The 13,529-nt window shown below is 49.8% G+C and overlaps 1 protein-coding gene across 3 annotated transcripts in view; it reads left to right on the forward strand.

Moving 5' to 3' along the window:
• The first annotated feature begins 3,340 nt into the window (after positions 1–3,340).
• MMP20 (matrix metallopeptidase 20) overlaps positions 3,341–13,529 on the forward strand; it is a 43,032-nt gene continuing 32,843 nt past the window's right edge. Inside the window, exons 1-5 of one of the 3 annotated variants that reach the window (XM_059371099.1) lie at positions 3,341–3,557; positions 5,312–5,460; positions 7,345–7,470; positions 8,163–8,324; positions 10,736–10,877. In XM_059371099.1, coding sequence (XP_059227082.1) covers positions 3,361–3,557; positions 5,312–5,460; positions 7,345–7,470; positions 8,163–8,324; positions 10,736–10,877 — 776 coding nt within the window. In that variant the 5' untranslated portion in view covers positions 3,341–3,360. The other 2 variants (XM_059371092.1, XM_059371085.1) reach the window with 2 other exon arrangements.

Raw genomic sequence — 13,529 nt, forward strand, 5'->3', positions numbered from 1 at the left:
ATTAAGTTCTAGTTTCAAGGCATTGTGGTCTGATACTGCTCAGGGAATAATCTGTCTTTTGATATTGGCTGAGATCTGATTTGGTATTTGTGACCCAGTGTGTGGTTTATTTGGGGAAAAGTTCCATGTGCACTCGAGAAGAATGAGTATTCTGTTGTTTTAGGGTGGAATGTTCTGTGAGTACCTACAAAGTCCATCTGGTCCAATGTGTCATTCAGAGCTCTTGTTTTTGTGTTGTTGTTGATCTTCTATTTAGTTGATCTGTCCAGTGCTGAGAGAGGAGTGTTAAAATCTCCTAATGTTAATGTATCCTGGTCTGATTCTTTATTTTGGTTAGCAACTGGCTTATGTAGGTGGCTGCTCCCGTGTTGGGGCATAGATATTTATAATCGTTAGGTCTTCTTGGTGGACAGACCTTTAAGAATAAAACAGTGTCCCTCTGGATCTGTTATTGCAATCCTCGTTTTAAATTCTAGTTTGCCCAACTTGAGAATTGTTATCCAGATTTCTTCTGAGGAGGCACATTAGCATGAAAACTGGTTCTCCAGCCCTTCACTGTCAGTCTGGAGGTGTTGTAGTTTCACCAAAGGCAAGTGAAACAAAAGCGAAAATGAACTTTTGGGACTTCATCAAGATCAAAAGCTTCTGCACAGCAAAGGAAACAGTCAACAAAACAAAGAGGCAATCTGTGGAATTGGAGAAGATATTCGCAAATGACAGTACAGACAAAGGGCTGCTATCCAAGATCTATAAAGAACTCCTCAAACTCAAGACACACAAAACAGATAATCATGTCAAAAAATGGGCAGAAGACATGAACAGACACTTCTCTAAAAAAGACATACAAATGGCTAACAGACACATGAAAAAATGTTCAAAATCACTAGCCATCAGGGAGATTCAAATCAAAACCATAATGAAATACCACCTCAGACCAGTCAGAATGGCTAAAATTAATAAGACAAGAAACAACCAGTATTGGCGAGGATGCAGAGAAAGGGGAACCCTCCTACACTGTTGGTGGAAATGCAAGCTGGTGTGTGGCCACTGTGGGAAACCGTGTGGAGATTCTTTAGGACGTTAAGCTAGAGCTTCCCTATGACCCTGCAATTGCACTGCTGGGTATTTACCCCAGAGATACAGATGTAATGAAAAGAAGGGCCATCTGTACGCCAATGTTCATAGCAGCAATGACCGCAATTGCCAAACCGTGGAAAGAGCCTAAATGTCCTTCAACAGACGAATGGATAAAGAAGATGTGGCTCATATGTACATTGGAGTATGATGCCTCCATCAGAAAGGACGAATACCCACTGTTTGCATCAAGATGGATGGAACTGGAGGGGATTATGCTGAGTGAACTAAGCCAAGCAAAGAAAGATAATTATCATATGGTTCCACTCGTATGTGGATCATAAGCGATTGCAAGGAGGACCATAGGGGAAAGGAAGGAAATTCAAAGGGGGAGAAATCAGAGAGGGAGAGGAGCCATGAGAAACGATAGACCCCGAGAAACAATGTGGGGGTTTCAGAGGGGAGACAGGAGGGTGGAGAGGGTCACGGGGTGATGGGTATTGAGGAAGGCACGTGCTGTGATGAGCCCTGGGTGTCCTACATCACTACCAAATCACTGAATGCTGCACCAAGGAGTAATTAGGAACTCTACAGTGGCTAACTGAACATAATAAAAATAAATAAATAAAATAAAATAAATGAAAAATAAAAGCTTAAAAAATAAAAAAAGATTCTTGCAAGGAACCACCACCAGGGAAGTGCGTTTCCCCGGCCAGCAGGGTGGAGGGTGAGGATAAGCTGACACTCCCCACCCCACCTCCCCGGCCAGGAGCACCTTGTCCAAACAAGCCAGCGCACCTCACTCCTCTTTCGTTGTTTCCTGAACAACTGCAGTCCATGTTCACAGCAAAAAACTTTGGAATCTAGGAAAGGGCGAAAAATAAGTCATCACCCATAGTATGACAGCACAGAGGTAAACAGCTCTGGTACAGACCTATTTCTTTTTCTTTCCATTACTGATGTTACTCGTGTTCATACAAATTACATGCATATCTTTATTATCAGTAGATCCATTGACATCAATTTCAATGTTAATTTGCATATTAACCTTATATTAGCATACATGTGTAACAAACAGGCGTTTAATATGCACATATTATAGTGTTTCGTTTATTTTTGGAATTTTGCTTATAATCCGTATAAAGATTTTACCTCTATATTGTCATTCTACTGAGTGTATTTTCCCGTGCCATTAAATATTTTTCAAAAATGGGATCTCAGAGGCCTAGTGTTGCTTCATATGAATATTATTACATATTCAACAAATCTGCTACTGTTAGGGAGCTGTCAGTGCTTTATGATTTCTGTATATAAATATGCACATAGAGCAGAAATCCTACACATAATTTATATAGAAAATAATTAAATATACAGTTCCTGTGATAGATGAACATTTACACACACTAAGTAAATGTCTCATGTATAATATATAAATACAAAATTTTACGTAAAATAAAACATACATACAGTTCTTCAGCTGTTCGGTGTTTCCCTGAAATACGGTGGACGGTGGAAGTCCCCTGGCCAGCAACAGCTCTGGCTCTCACCCCACCCAGGAAGTCCTAGAAAAGTGTCTTGAATGATAAATTTAGATGTTTGAAGCCTTAATGTGCATGTGAAAAGCTTATAATCTTATGGGTAATTTTATTTGCCTCGGGGGGACAAAGGGCCAGTCACGGAATCTGCCCTGGGAAGACAGGCTCAAGCCCACAGTCTGCTCAGTGAGCGATGGAAAGCCAGCAGGGAGCGGCACAGGCCTCTGCCTTTGGATCAGATGAGAGGCAGCAACAGTAGGGCTCCGAGCGTTGAAAGCCTATCCATCCTGCAGAATGTACAAGGAAAACATGGTACCGGTGACTGTCTTCTTGGGAAATACACTAGTCTTGGTTTTGCAAATTGGATCGAGATTTCAATGACAAATGCTCTGTGGGGAAAGTGTTCACATGAGTTTCCTTCCGTTATTTTTTCCCTTTAGAATAACTAGTCCTTTTAGGAAAGCTATAAAATGCAAGTGAGTAAAAAAAAGAAACCACACAATCCGCACCACCCAGACATAACCATTGTTAATAACGTGGAATGTCTCTGTCGAAGCTTTCTCGAGCCAAGTATATCTCTTTTTTTTTAAAGATGGAGATATGCGGTCCCGGCTATTTTTAGGTTGTCGGGAATATTGTTCCTTGTTCTAATCTGAGCACGGGTCTCTCGCAGTTGTGTCAGCCTGCCTCTCCGTTCCAGGCCTATCTTGACAAGTATTACACCAGGGAGGCAGGGCCCCAGGTCGGTGAGATGGGGGCGGCAGGAGGCAGAGCCCTGGTCAAGAAGATCAAGGAGCTGCAAGCCTTCTTCGGCCTCCGAGTCACCGGGAAGCTGGACCGGCCCACGATGGACGTCATCAAGAGGCCTCGCTGCGGAGTTCCCGACGTGGCAAACTATCGCCTCTTCCCAGGTGAACCCAAATGGAAAAAAAATTCTTTGACATACAGGTAATGAGATGGAGTCTTTCCAAAGTCAGAGAGAAACACTCTCTCTCCTTTTCTTTTCCTTTAGAAATACCCTTCTTCAATCCGTATAAAAATCCGGACTTATCACCACTGTAAGGAAGACTTTTTAGGGCTAAGCTTTAGATGGGGACTTTGGAGGACTCAGGGTTTTTCCAATGGTTGGCCGTTTTGGGCACAAGTAATTTTATCAATTAGAGACAACACACTTGTCTTTAAAGAAAAATCACCTAGTTTAGATTAGTAACCTGACAGTTCCGACCAGTTTTCTTAAAACAAGTTCCTCAATCAGAAGGAAAACAAGAAAACTCACCTATTAACAAAGCAATTGTTTTATTAATTCCAAAAAATAATTTCTTGACAATTTATTAAATGCCTACTCTAGACATTCGAGTTTGGAAACACAAAGGTGAGTCAATCCTGTTCTCTGACCCTCACGGCCCTGTTCGGGAGACACAGAAGCGAACAGATCCTTGCAGCTCCCTGTGACAGATGTGAGCCCACCAGTCCAAGCAGAGAACTGTTGTCGCACTCAGAGGGGCTGCAGGGACCCACTGCTGAGCCAGCTGGCCTCCTTCCTTGGGCCCTGTCCACCTGCGGGTCAGTTTGGAGGCAGGCTGCACACTGGGGTCTTGCACCTGCTGGACAGATGTGGCCTCGCAAACGGGCGGCCTGCACCTGCATATTTGCTCCGGGCCTGGCTAACGGCGAGGATTCTCCCTGGGCAAGACGAGACCAGGCGTGCCGAGGGCTAGCCCAGTGGGCAGGTGCTGCCCAGGGCAGCCGAGAGCCAGGCCCCAGGTGGGGCCAGAGTCTGTTCTTCAGATAAGCACATCTGGCCGCGGTGAGGCGGGGCTGTTCCAGCAGTCCCCACAGGGTGGTGCTGGAGCTCACTCCTCCGGCGCCCAGAAGCCTGTCTCCACCCGTCTGGGGTTTTGCACTCAGTTGTCAACCGCCGACCCCTGCAGGCTGGTGGCTGAACGCAGCCGTTATTAAAAATTAAGCTCTACATACCTGTAATTCAACAAATTATATTTATACACCAGTTATTACATATTACATTCTGGATGTTATACGGAATTAAAAACAAACGGCCATCCAACATTGCTTCCGTCCCTGTCCCACACTTACCTGGGATCTGTGCTCATGAGGCCGTTGGCATTTTATTTTAACCTGTGCTGGGCCCTGTGCTGCTGCTCAGGTCTTCCCAGCTGTCCCCGCCGGGGGGCAGTGGGTGGCTTGAAATTTTCCCCCATGAGAGCTTTGACAGTATGGAAATTAAAAAGCCCTCACTTGAGAAGTTTTGGTCACAGACCCTGTCCTTACAGGGCAGCAGCTCAGCGGCGGGGGGGGGGGGGGGGGTCCCGAGTCCCCGTGGTCGGTCCAGCGAGGGTCCACAGCCCTGGAGCAGAGCACCGGGGGCTCCTCTCAGCCCTGCTCGGGCGGCGACCGGCCTGAGTCCCTAAGGCGGCGGGCTGCGAACAGGGTCATCACTCTGCTGCACCCAGGGAGGTTAAAATCCCGAGTAATCCCATAACAAGGAGAATCAAACCGTTTCAGTGGCAGGTGATTCCCAGGAGCAAATACGAAAGCGAAACAACATGACCGTTGGGGAGAAAAATGCCCGCATGGTAGACCTCTGCCCCCTACCCCCTGCCGTGCGTTCCCACCACCTCGGGCCGGGACTCCTTCAGGCCCAGCGCTCACTGAGAGGAAACCGGGTCCTTCTGTTTCCACAGAATATCTAAATACACGCCTTCCATGCCCTCGGCGGAGGTGGACAAAGCCGTGGAGATGGCCTTGCAGGCCTGGAGCAGCGCCGTGCCGCTGAGTTTCGTCAGGGTGAACGCGGGCGAGGCAGACATCATGATATCATTTGAAACTGGAGGTACGGGGGCCGTTCTCGGACTTTCGTCCTGACCCGCAGGAGACAAGCCCTGACGTGTTTCCTTCTAAGCCGTCCCCAGGCTCCTCTTCCACACAGAGTGATGGGTGGAGGCCAAGGTCATGGCAAGGTCATGGGTATGTCCGGCCGGGACACGGGACCTGGGGAGTTCTCAGCATGTCCCACTGTGCTGCATGGGGCAGGAGAGGGGGCTCTGCTCTCACGGTGCTGTCCCTTCAGAGACAAAGTCGTCCCATTCAGCTTCCCTGTTGGCTAGGAGGCCAGCGGACCTCATCCCCATGGCACTGCTCCCAACCACACACCCCCTTCCATATCCACCAGGAGTCCCCACCAGAGGAAGTCCACACCACAGTGGCCCTGGCCACGTTTCCCCCTTGGCACCGGTCAGGAGAGCAGCACTGCTGTCTTGTCCACACCCTCTGGAGTCCCCAGGCCTCCCCCACTTCCCCCACCTCTGCACCCCGTCCTCGTCCTGGTAAAGCGTGGAGGCCTAACTGGGCACAGGGCGTGGGGGCAGGCTCTGAGCCCCTTTCAGAGCCACCTGTCCAGGGAGCTCGGCTCAGCTCTTCTCAGCTTCCAGGTAGCCAAGGTGAGCGAGCGCTCCCGCCTCCTCCCTCCACAGACGCTGTGGCCGAGGGTCCCGTTCCTTCAGGTCTTGACCTTCAGGGAGTCTCAGGTCCTGGGACGTACATGTTGGGGGTGGGGGTGAGGGAGGGAAGGTGATGCAGGTCCTGGGTGTGAAGGCTTCAGGGTGGCCCTGCATGTGACCTGGCCCGTGTCGGGTTCTCTTCCCCCCAAGGCTTCTACAACATGCCTCATTATGTTCTCTCTCCTCCTTTATCAAATTTCTAATAAGCTGTTAGTTAAATATAAGCGAAACAGAAACATGGGAATCTCCACAGGTTAGGATTTTAGGGACACCTTTACTGCTTGCATGAGCTGATACAGGAAAGCATTATCGAAATGCCCAAGGAAACCTCTGGAAAACTCCCCGCGTCATCTTCCTGATAGAAACAGAGGGAACACATTTACCCCGTCTGCTGCTTGTCACTGTCTTAGCTGCACCAGACTCGCACACTCAGCCCGCCCACACGTGCACATCCCGGCCCGTCGGGACTGCTTCCCACTCCTTCTGTAAGATGTCCGTAGGACATAGACATCGCAATGAAAACAGTCACGAAAGAGCATTTTTTCTATTTTTAATGCTAATGATCTTTGAAAGGCCAAATATCCCTCCTAATTTTTCTTTTTTCTTTTTTTTAAAGGATTTTTATTTTTCTTTATTTGACGGAGATCACAGGCAGAGGCAGGCAGAGAGAGAGAGAGGAGGAAGCAGGCTCCCCGCTGAGCAGAGAGCCCAATGTGGGGCTTGATCCCAGGATCCTGGGATCGTGACCTGAGCCGAAGGCAAAGTTTTAACCCACTGAGCCGCCCAGGCGCACCCCCCTCCTAATTTTTCAATGGACAATTACTGGTTGATATGTGAACCTCTTATAAAAAAATGAGTATTGGAAAGTAAATCTTGAATGATAAGTGTCAATGCTATTTAAAAAAGAAAAGAGAGGGGCACCTGGGTGGCTCAGAGGGTTAAGCCGCTGCCTTCGGCTCAGGTCATGGTCTCTGGGTCCCGGGATCGAGTTCTGCATCGGGCTCTCTGCTCAGCAGGGAGCCTACTTCCTCCTCTCTCTCTCTCTACCTGCCTCTCTGCCTACTTGTGATCTCTCTCTGTCAAATAAATAAATAAAATCTTAAAAAAAAAAAAAAAAAGAAAAGAGAGAAAAGGTGTCCCTTCCTTGTAATGTGAAGCACGCCCCCAAAATTGCCAGGAGGACTCACTGCTGTTGGCGTCTCTCCCCACCCGTTTAGATCACGGGGATTCCTATCCATTCGATGGCCCTCGGGGGACTCTCGCCCACGCGTTTGCACCTGGGGAAGGCCTGGGAGGCGATACCCATTTCGACAATGCTGAGAAGTGGACTATGGGAATGAATGGTATATATGCACAATTCACCATAACCTGGAAAATACTGTACCTTCTTCGGGGCCTCCACCATGAAACCCTGAGGTTCAACGTCCCAAGCCACCCTTTAACTAGGGAGGCTGGCTAGGAAAACAAGTAAGCCAAAAATCCAAAAGGGAACACCATAAGGGAAAAGACCCCCCTCCCATGTGCCATACACTTGTCTGAGCTCTGGTTCCTGCCCACGATCTCGAGGAGGAGCGAGCCCTCCCGGGCACAGCGCTCTTTTTTCTTTCCGTAGCATTTACTCTCTTACTTATACTTGGAAGTGGGCTCTGTTCCGAGATGACTGGGAAGATTCCATGCTCTCCAGAGAAGTGTGACAGGAATGGGTTTTAAAGTCCCAGGATCTCATGCCTGTCTGATCCATGTCTCACAGCCCCTGGTAGCTGTAATTAGGCCCTTCTGGATCCCAGGCTGCTGACAAGGAACAAAATGGCTTGGTTGATGTTTCCAGCCTTCCCACTCCGAAGCCCCTTCTAGCCGAGGTGGGGAGCACCGGGGAATCCTCAGCACCAGAATAACCCACCAGCCTCTGAAGAATCTGGTTAGGAAAAGAAAACAAGTTCACTGTGATTGGGGCATCCGTTCTCCTGTGAAGACGGAAGACACTGAAAACAAAACCCCGAGTGGAGGTTGTCTTTCTCTGTCGCCTCTCCTGTAGGTTTCAACTTATTCACCGTGGCTGCCCATGAATTTGGCCACGCCCTGGGCCTGGCCCACTCCACAGACCCGTCAGCACTAATGTACCCGACGTATAAGTACCAGCATCCCTACGGGTTCCACCTGCCCAAGGACGATGTGAAAGGGATCCAGGCCTTGTACGGTACGTGCACGCCCTCCCTCGGCTGCTCACCGTGAGAGCCACAGGCACTCAGTCTCCCACTTAGAGAAAGTGTCCGTTCCCGGGAGTCACCTGCACAGGTAGAGGTCAAGCTCAGGACCATAGCCGCACCTGTGCCCTTTTAGGAAGAGCTTATTTCCAGATGGGAATACAGCACATTGGTTCCTTAGGCGCCATAGAAAATGCCATCATCTGTCCGGGTTTTGGGGGCTTTTGTTTTGTTTTGTTTTGTTGAGCGCGGGTCCAAATTTAGGTAGTGGGAGAGGATGGGTGTGTTTCGTAGTTCCTACATATGGTTCTTACCCGTCTGCAGATCACTGACCTTATCTTCCTAAAAACGGCAAGGGCTGTGCTAAGACCCAGACACCGGCCGCACAGGCAGCCTGCGCCTTGCCGCACGGTGCCGTGGGAGTCACCATCTCACCCCGTGTTTCCCTCCGGGACGGCTGGGACAGTTGAGGCTCAGACACAGAAGCGTCCCAGATAGTCCGGATGCTCTCAGGAGTTAACATTCTTCCCGAGGTGATAAAGAAGTATTAGGAGCTCTAGACCCTGCCTTCCTCGCCACAAAGACAGACCCACGAAGTCCTGAGAAGGAATCCCAGAGCCCTCTTAGACCTTGACCCTTTTGCTTTCACGGATCAAAGGCAGATGGCTCTAGGAAGCAGACCTTCCCCTTAGCCTCAGAGGCTGGTTCCTCGGCCTTCACCTGTCGGAGGCTCTCGGCATCCTCTCAGCCCAGGAAGGGGCCCAGAGAACCGGGCTGGCCCATCTTCCTGAGGTTGGCCAGCCCGCCTGGGGACAGGCACACACCTCTGCAGACAGCCCCTGAGCCGTGGGAGACCCGTGTCATCCTGGGAAGTGTTCAGCTGGCTCTACGCACCTCAGAGACAGGGTTCGTGCCAGCTCTGTCCCTCCTCTGAGCGACAGAGACAAAGGCTGTGAAGGCTTCCATTGTGCAAACTTGGCTTCGGAGAACAGAGTGGCCGTGTTCCAAGGTGAAGCAATCCCCGCGGGCCACTGTGAGGGACTGAGCCCCAGTGCCTGCGTGCCCCTTCCAGATCCTTCCACACGGAAGGTCACCACCGTGCTGAAGGCCATGGTCACGGAGCCAGGGGACAGAAACATTTGTTTTGACGTGGCCGTTTCTGTACAGTGACCAGAATGCATGAGCCTGGTGTGACGTGGCCGGGAGCAAACATGTCGCCACCCAGGGCCACCTCTGGCCCTTTAGCAGGTGGCTTGGCTCACAGGGAGTGTTCAAAGACTGGCAGCACATTCCTGACCTGGCCGCCTTCCAGTTTCTAATCCTTTCCCAAAGCCTCACCCCATTGCTGACCCTGTGCCACCCCAGAGCTTACCCATCTCTCTCTCTCTCACGGGTCATTCCTTGTGCCTCAGTCCCTCTGGGCACCATGGGGACTTGCTCAAGGGAGCCACCAGCACCAGCAGCTCAGCCAGCCCAGCTCCCCTCCTGCAGAAGACATATTGTTTCCAGGAGCACGGAGTGAGACAAAGCCCCCAGTAGCTCTCCCCAAGGCGCAGGCCCCCGCTTTATGGAAGGATCTAGCAGAAGGTGCCCTGAACCAGCACGCCACTCCGGGGGGCCTTCTTGCCATAAGGATGACTCAGCCTTTCCTGGGGGCCTGATAAAAGGCTTATCGTGCAGGGTGCCCAGAAGTAGAGGAAAATGATAGGAAGACACACTGGAAAGTTATCTTATTGAGAACAAAGAATTTAACTACCAAGAAATAATTTTTTTTAAATAGAAGTGGTAACTTTTAAAGAATAAAAAAGTTAAGGGATGCCTGGGTGGCTCAGAGGGTTAAGCATCTGCCTTCGGCTCAGGTCATGATCCCAGGGTACAGGGATTGAGTCCCGCATCGGGCCCCCTGCTCAGCGGGGAGCCTGCTTCTCCCTCTGTTGCTTCCCTTGGTTGTGCTCCCTCTCTGTCAAATAGATAAATAAAATCTTTTTTTAAAAAAAGGAATAAAAAAAGTGGCAGCTATTACAAACCATCTCTGGTTTGGAGCATCCGCAGCTGTCAGAGAAGTTAGGTATGACAGAGTAAAGGACATGATTGCTCTTCACTACAGGCCACTCGCTCTCCCAAGGGCTTCACAGACAGGAGTTCTCACAAAGCCCACCGAGGCAGCTCCTGTCTTCCCCCCTCCCATTTACTGAGGAAGAGACAGAGGCTCAGAGAGGCTCCCGGATGTGCCCGTTTATCCTACAACTCTGCAACTAGTCAAGCTGGGATTCAGATGCAGGTCCACCTGCCATAGACAGCCACACGCCTTATCACCTGCCACACAGCCCAAGGGGGTCTCTGGAGCAGACGGGGACGTGCTAGATTCCTGGTACCATTTTGACCAAGTCACTTTGAATCCTAGGACCCCGGAAAACATTCCTAGGAAAGCCCACCATGCCCCACGCACCCCCTCAAAGTCCATCCAACCCCGACCTCTGCGACTCCAGCTCCTCCTTCGATGCCGTGACGATGCTGGGAAAGGAGCTCCTGCTCTTCCGGGACCGGTAAGCCTCAGACACGGCACCACGTCTCTCCCACCTGGATCCACGCAGCCCACTAGGGGTCCTGCTGCCGCCACGTTTGAGGACCGTGCAGAGATGCCGTTCTGTGTAGCACCAGGATGGGAGGCACAGGTCTCCAGGGAGACACAGAACCGCCCAAACCACCATTTGTGGGACAGCTACCATATTCTTGGCCCTGGGCAGAGTGTTTTCCATATATGTGAGGTACTTCTACCCTTTTCACCGTGAAGGAGAATTTACAGATGCAGAAAGAAGCTCAGAGAGAATAAGGTACTCTCCTGAGGTAGCAGTTCCCTTGAGTGGCTGAGTTACAACATCAGCCCAGATTTATCTGATGCCTATTTTGTCCATCACTGTATCCCTAGTGAGAGCACACAGTATATGGTCAGTAAATACTTGTCAACAGGTTAGATAGATAGATTGGCAGACAGATAGGCGGACGGATGGGTGGTCAGAGGGATGGTTGGATGGATGGTCAGACGGATGGCTGGCTCGCTGGGTGGATGGATGGACGGATGGATGGATGGTCAGAGGGATGGATGGACGGGTAGGGAATTCCAAAGTTATCGCTCTGCTGAAACCCCTCTTTCTCAAGGCCCCTTGACTTTTCAGCTGTCAACAGGCTGTCAGCCAGCCCGGACAGGAAAGGAATACCAATGGATTTTGGTTCTTCTGTAGCTACAGCTCCTGAAGAACATCCTGAGGTTTGAGGATCTAGTTCTGTTGCTTTAGGAATGTTTCTTTTGAACTGATTAATAGAAATTTTCATAGTTCTATGAGTTGGAAAGGCCGGTGAGGTGGAATTGATATTTAAATTTAATGGCATAAGAGGGATGCCTGGGTGGCACAGAGGGTTAAGTGTCTGACTCTTGGTTTCGGCTCAGGTCATGATCTCAGGGTCCTGGGAAACCCCACATAAGGCTCCGTATTCAGCAGGAAGTCTGCTTGAGATCCTCTCTCTCCCTCTCCCCCTTCCCCCACGCATGCTCTCTTTCTAAAAAAATTAATAATTAAATTTAAAAAATCAAAAAATATATTGAATGGCAGAGGAGATGGACTAACTCGTGATGCCAGAGAAGCTGGGATATTTAGGCACAGTGCTGGCAGAACGGCTGTGTTTATAGCTGTGTGAGCTGATCAGCAGGAGAACTGGTTGATCTTTATTTTTTTATAGTTATTTTTATACTTTTTTATTAGATTTTATTTATTTGACAGAGGGAGAGAGATTGCAAGTAGGCAGAATAGCAGGCAGAGAGAGAGGGAAGCAGGCTTCCTGCCGAGCAGAGAGCCCGATGTGGGACTCGATCCCAGGACCCTGAGACCATGACCTGAGCCAAAGGCAGAGGCTTAACCCACTGAGCCACCCAGACACCCCCTTATTGATCTTTATTAGTATGTTTATGGTCATGGTCATCACTCAGGGAAATCAAATAGAAGTAAATTTAAGATTAGTCTAATACTGTAATAATAGTGTAATAATTAGTGTAATAAGCCTGGGTGGCTCAGTGGGTTAAAGCCTCTGCCTCTGGCTCAGGTCATGATCTCAGGGTCCTGGGATCGAGCCCCGCATTGGGCTCTCTGCTCAGCAGGGAGCCTGCTTCCCCTTCTCTCTCTGCTGCCTGTCTGCTTACTTGTGAGCTCTATCTGTCAAATAAATAAATAAAATCTTTAAAAAAAAAAAAAGATTAGTGTAATAAGGAAAGAGGAAATATAATTTTATTAAGCCTCTCAGGTTTGAAATTAATGGGGAAGTTTTCATGAGAGAACAGGAAATGGTGTTTGGTGACAACGTTTTCTCGTTGCGGTACGGCAACTAACAACGATGTTAGTTTTTTGTGGGCTGAGCGACTGAGGAATGGTGAGCGGCCCCGCGTAGTCATTGGGGAAAACCCAAGGAGTGTGGAAAATTCATAACGGGGTGAAGGAGCATGAAATTCTGTGTTTTGGGCACTGGGGTCACGTTCAAGTGCTGGAATGAGAGTGGAACGTGAGGACAGACCGCTCGCTTCAGGTCGCACACATCCTTGCATGAGGATCAGTGGTCGGGGTCATGTTGTGGGAATAAAAATCCAGCAAAAAGTCTTCCGGTTACAAGACACTTCGTAGAGTGGATCGGGGGGCGGTATTTGCAGTTAGAACTCGTGTCATCTAGCAAGGTTGTCCTAGTGTTGGGAAGAGAGTAGTTGTAGGACCACAGACGGCGACTGGGAAGCAGAGTTCACAGGGCTGGGCGCCCAGCCAGACAGGACAGCTCTGCTCACCAGCCTTGGGGATCCTACAACTCCACTCACTGCTGACGGAATCCACCCGGAGGTAACCATCAGCCGACCCCGTGGGTTCAGGGCTCCGTCCTACAGGACCGCCCTCCGCTTCAGATGCCAGTTCTAACCAAGTGGCTGTAAATCACGTTCCCATGAACTCCTCCTTAGGTCTGACTGCTTTACGAGCACAGCAGACCAAACTCAGGAAACCAGTTTACTCATGAGATTAAAGTGCAGGAGAAAAGGATGTAACTCAGAAATGGCCAGAGGCAGAGGCGCCTGGAACAGTGTCTGGAGAAAGGGCTCGAAGCTTCCATGCCCTCCCCAGATGCAAACTGCCTCCACATCTGCCCATCTGCTTGTGTTCAGCAAC

The sequence above is a fragment of the Mustela nigripes genome, chromosome 1 (genome assembly GCF_022355385.1).
Source record: "Mustela nigripes isolate SB6536 chromosome 1, MUSNIG.SB6536, whole genome shotgun sequence".
In the NCBI taxonomy this organism is placed as follows: domain Eukaryota; kingdom Metazoa; phylum Chordata; class Mammalia; order Carnivora; family Mustelidae; genus Mustela; species Mustela nigripes.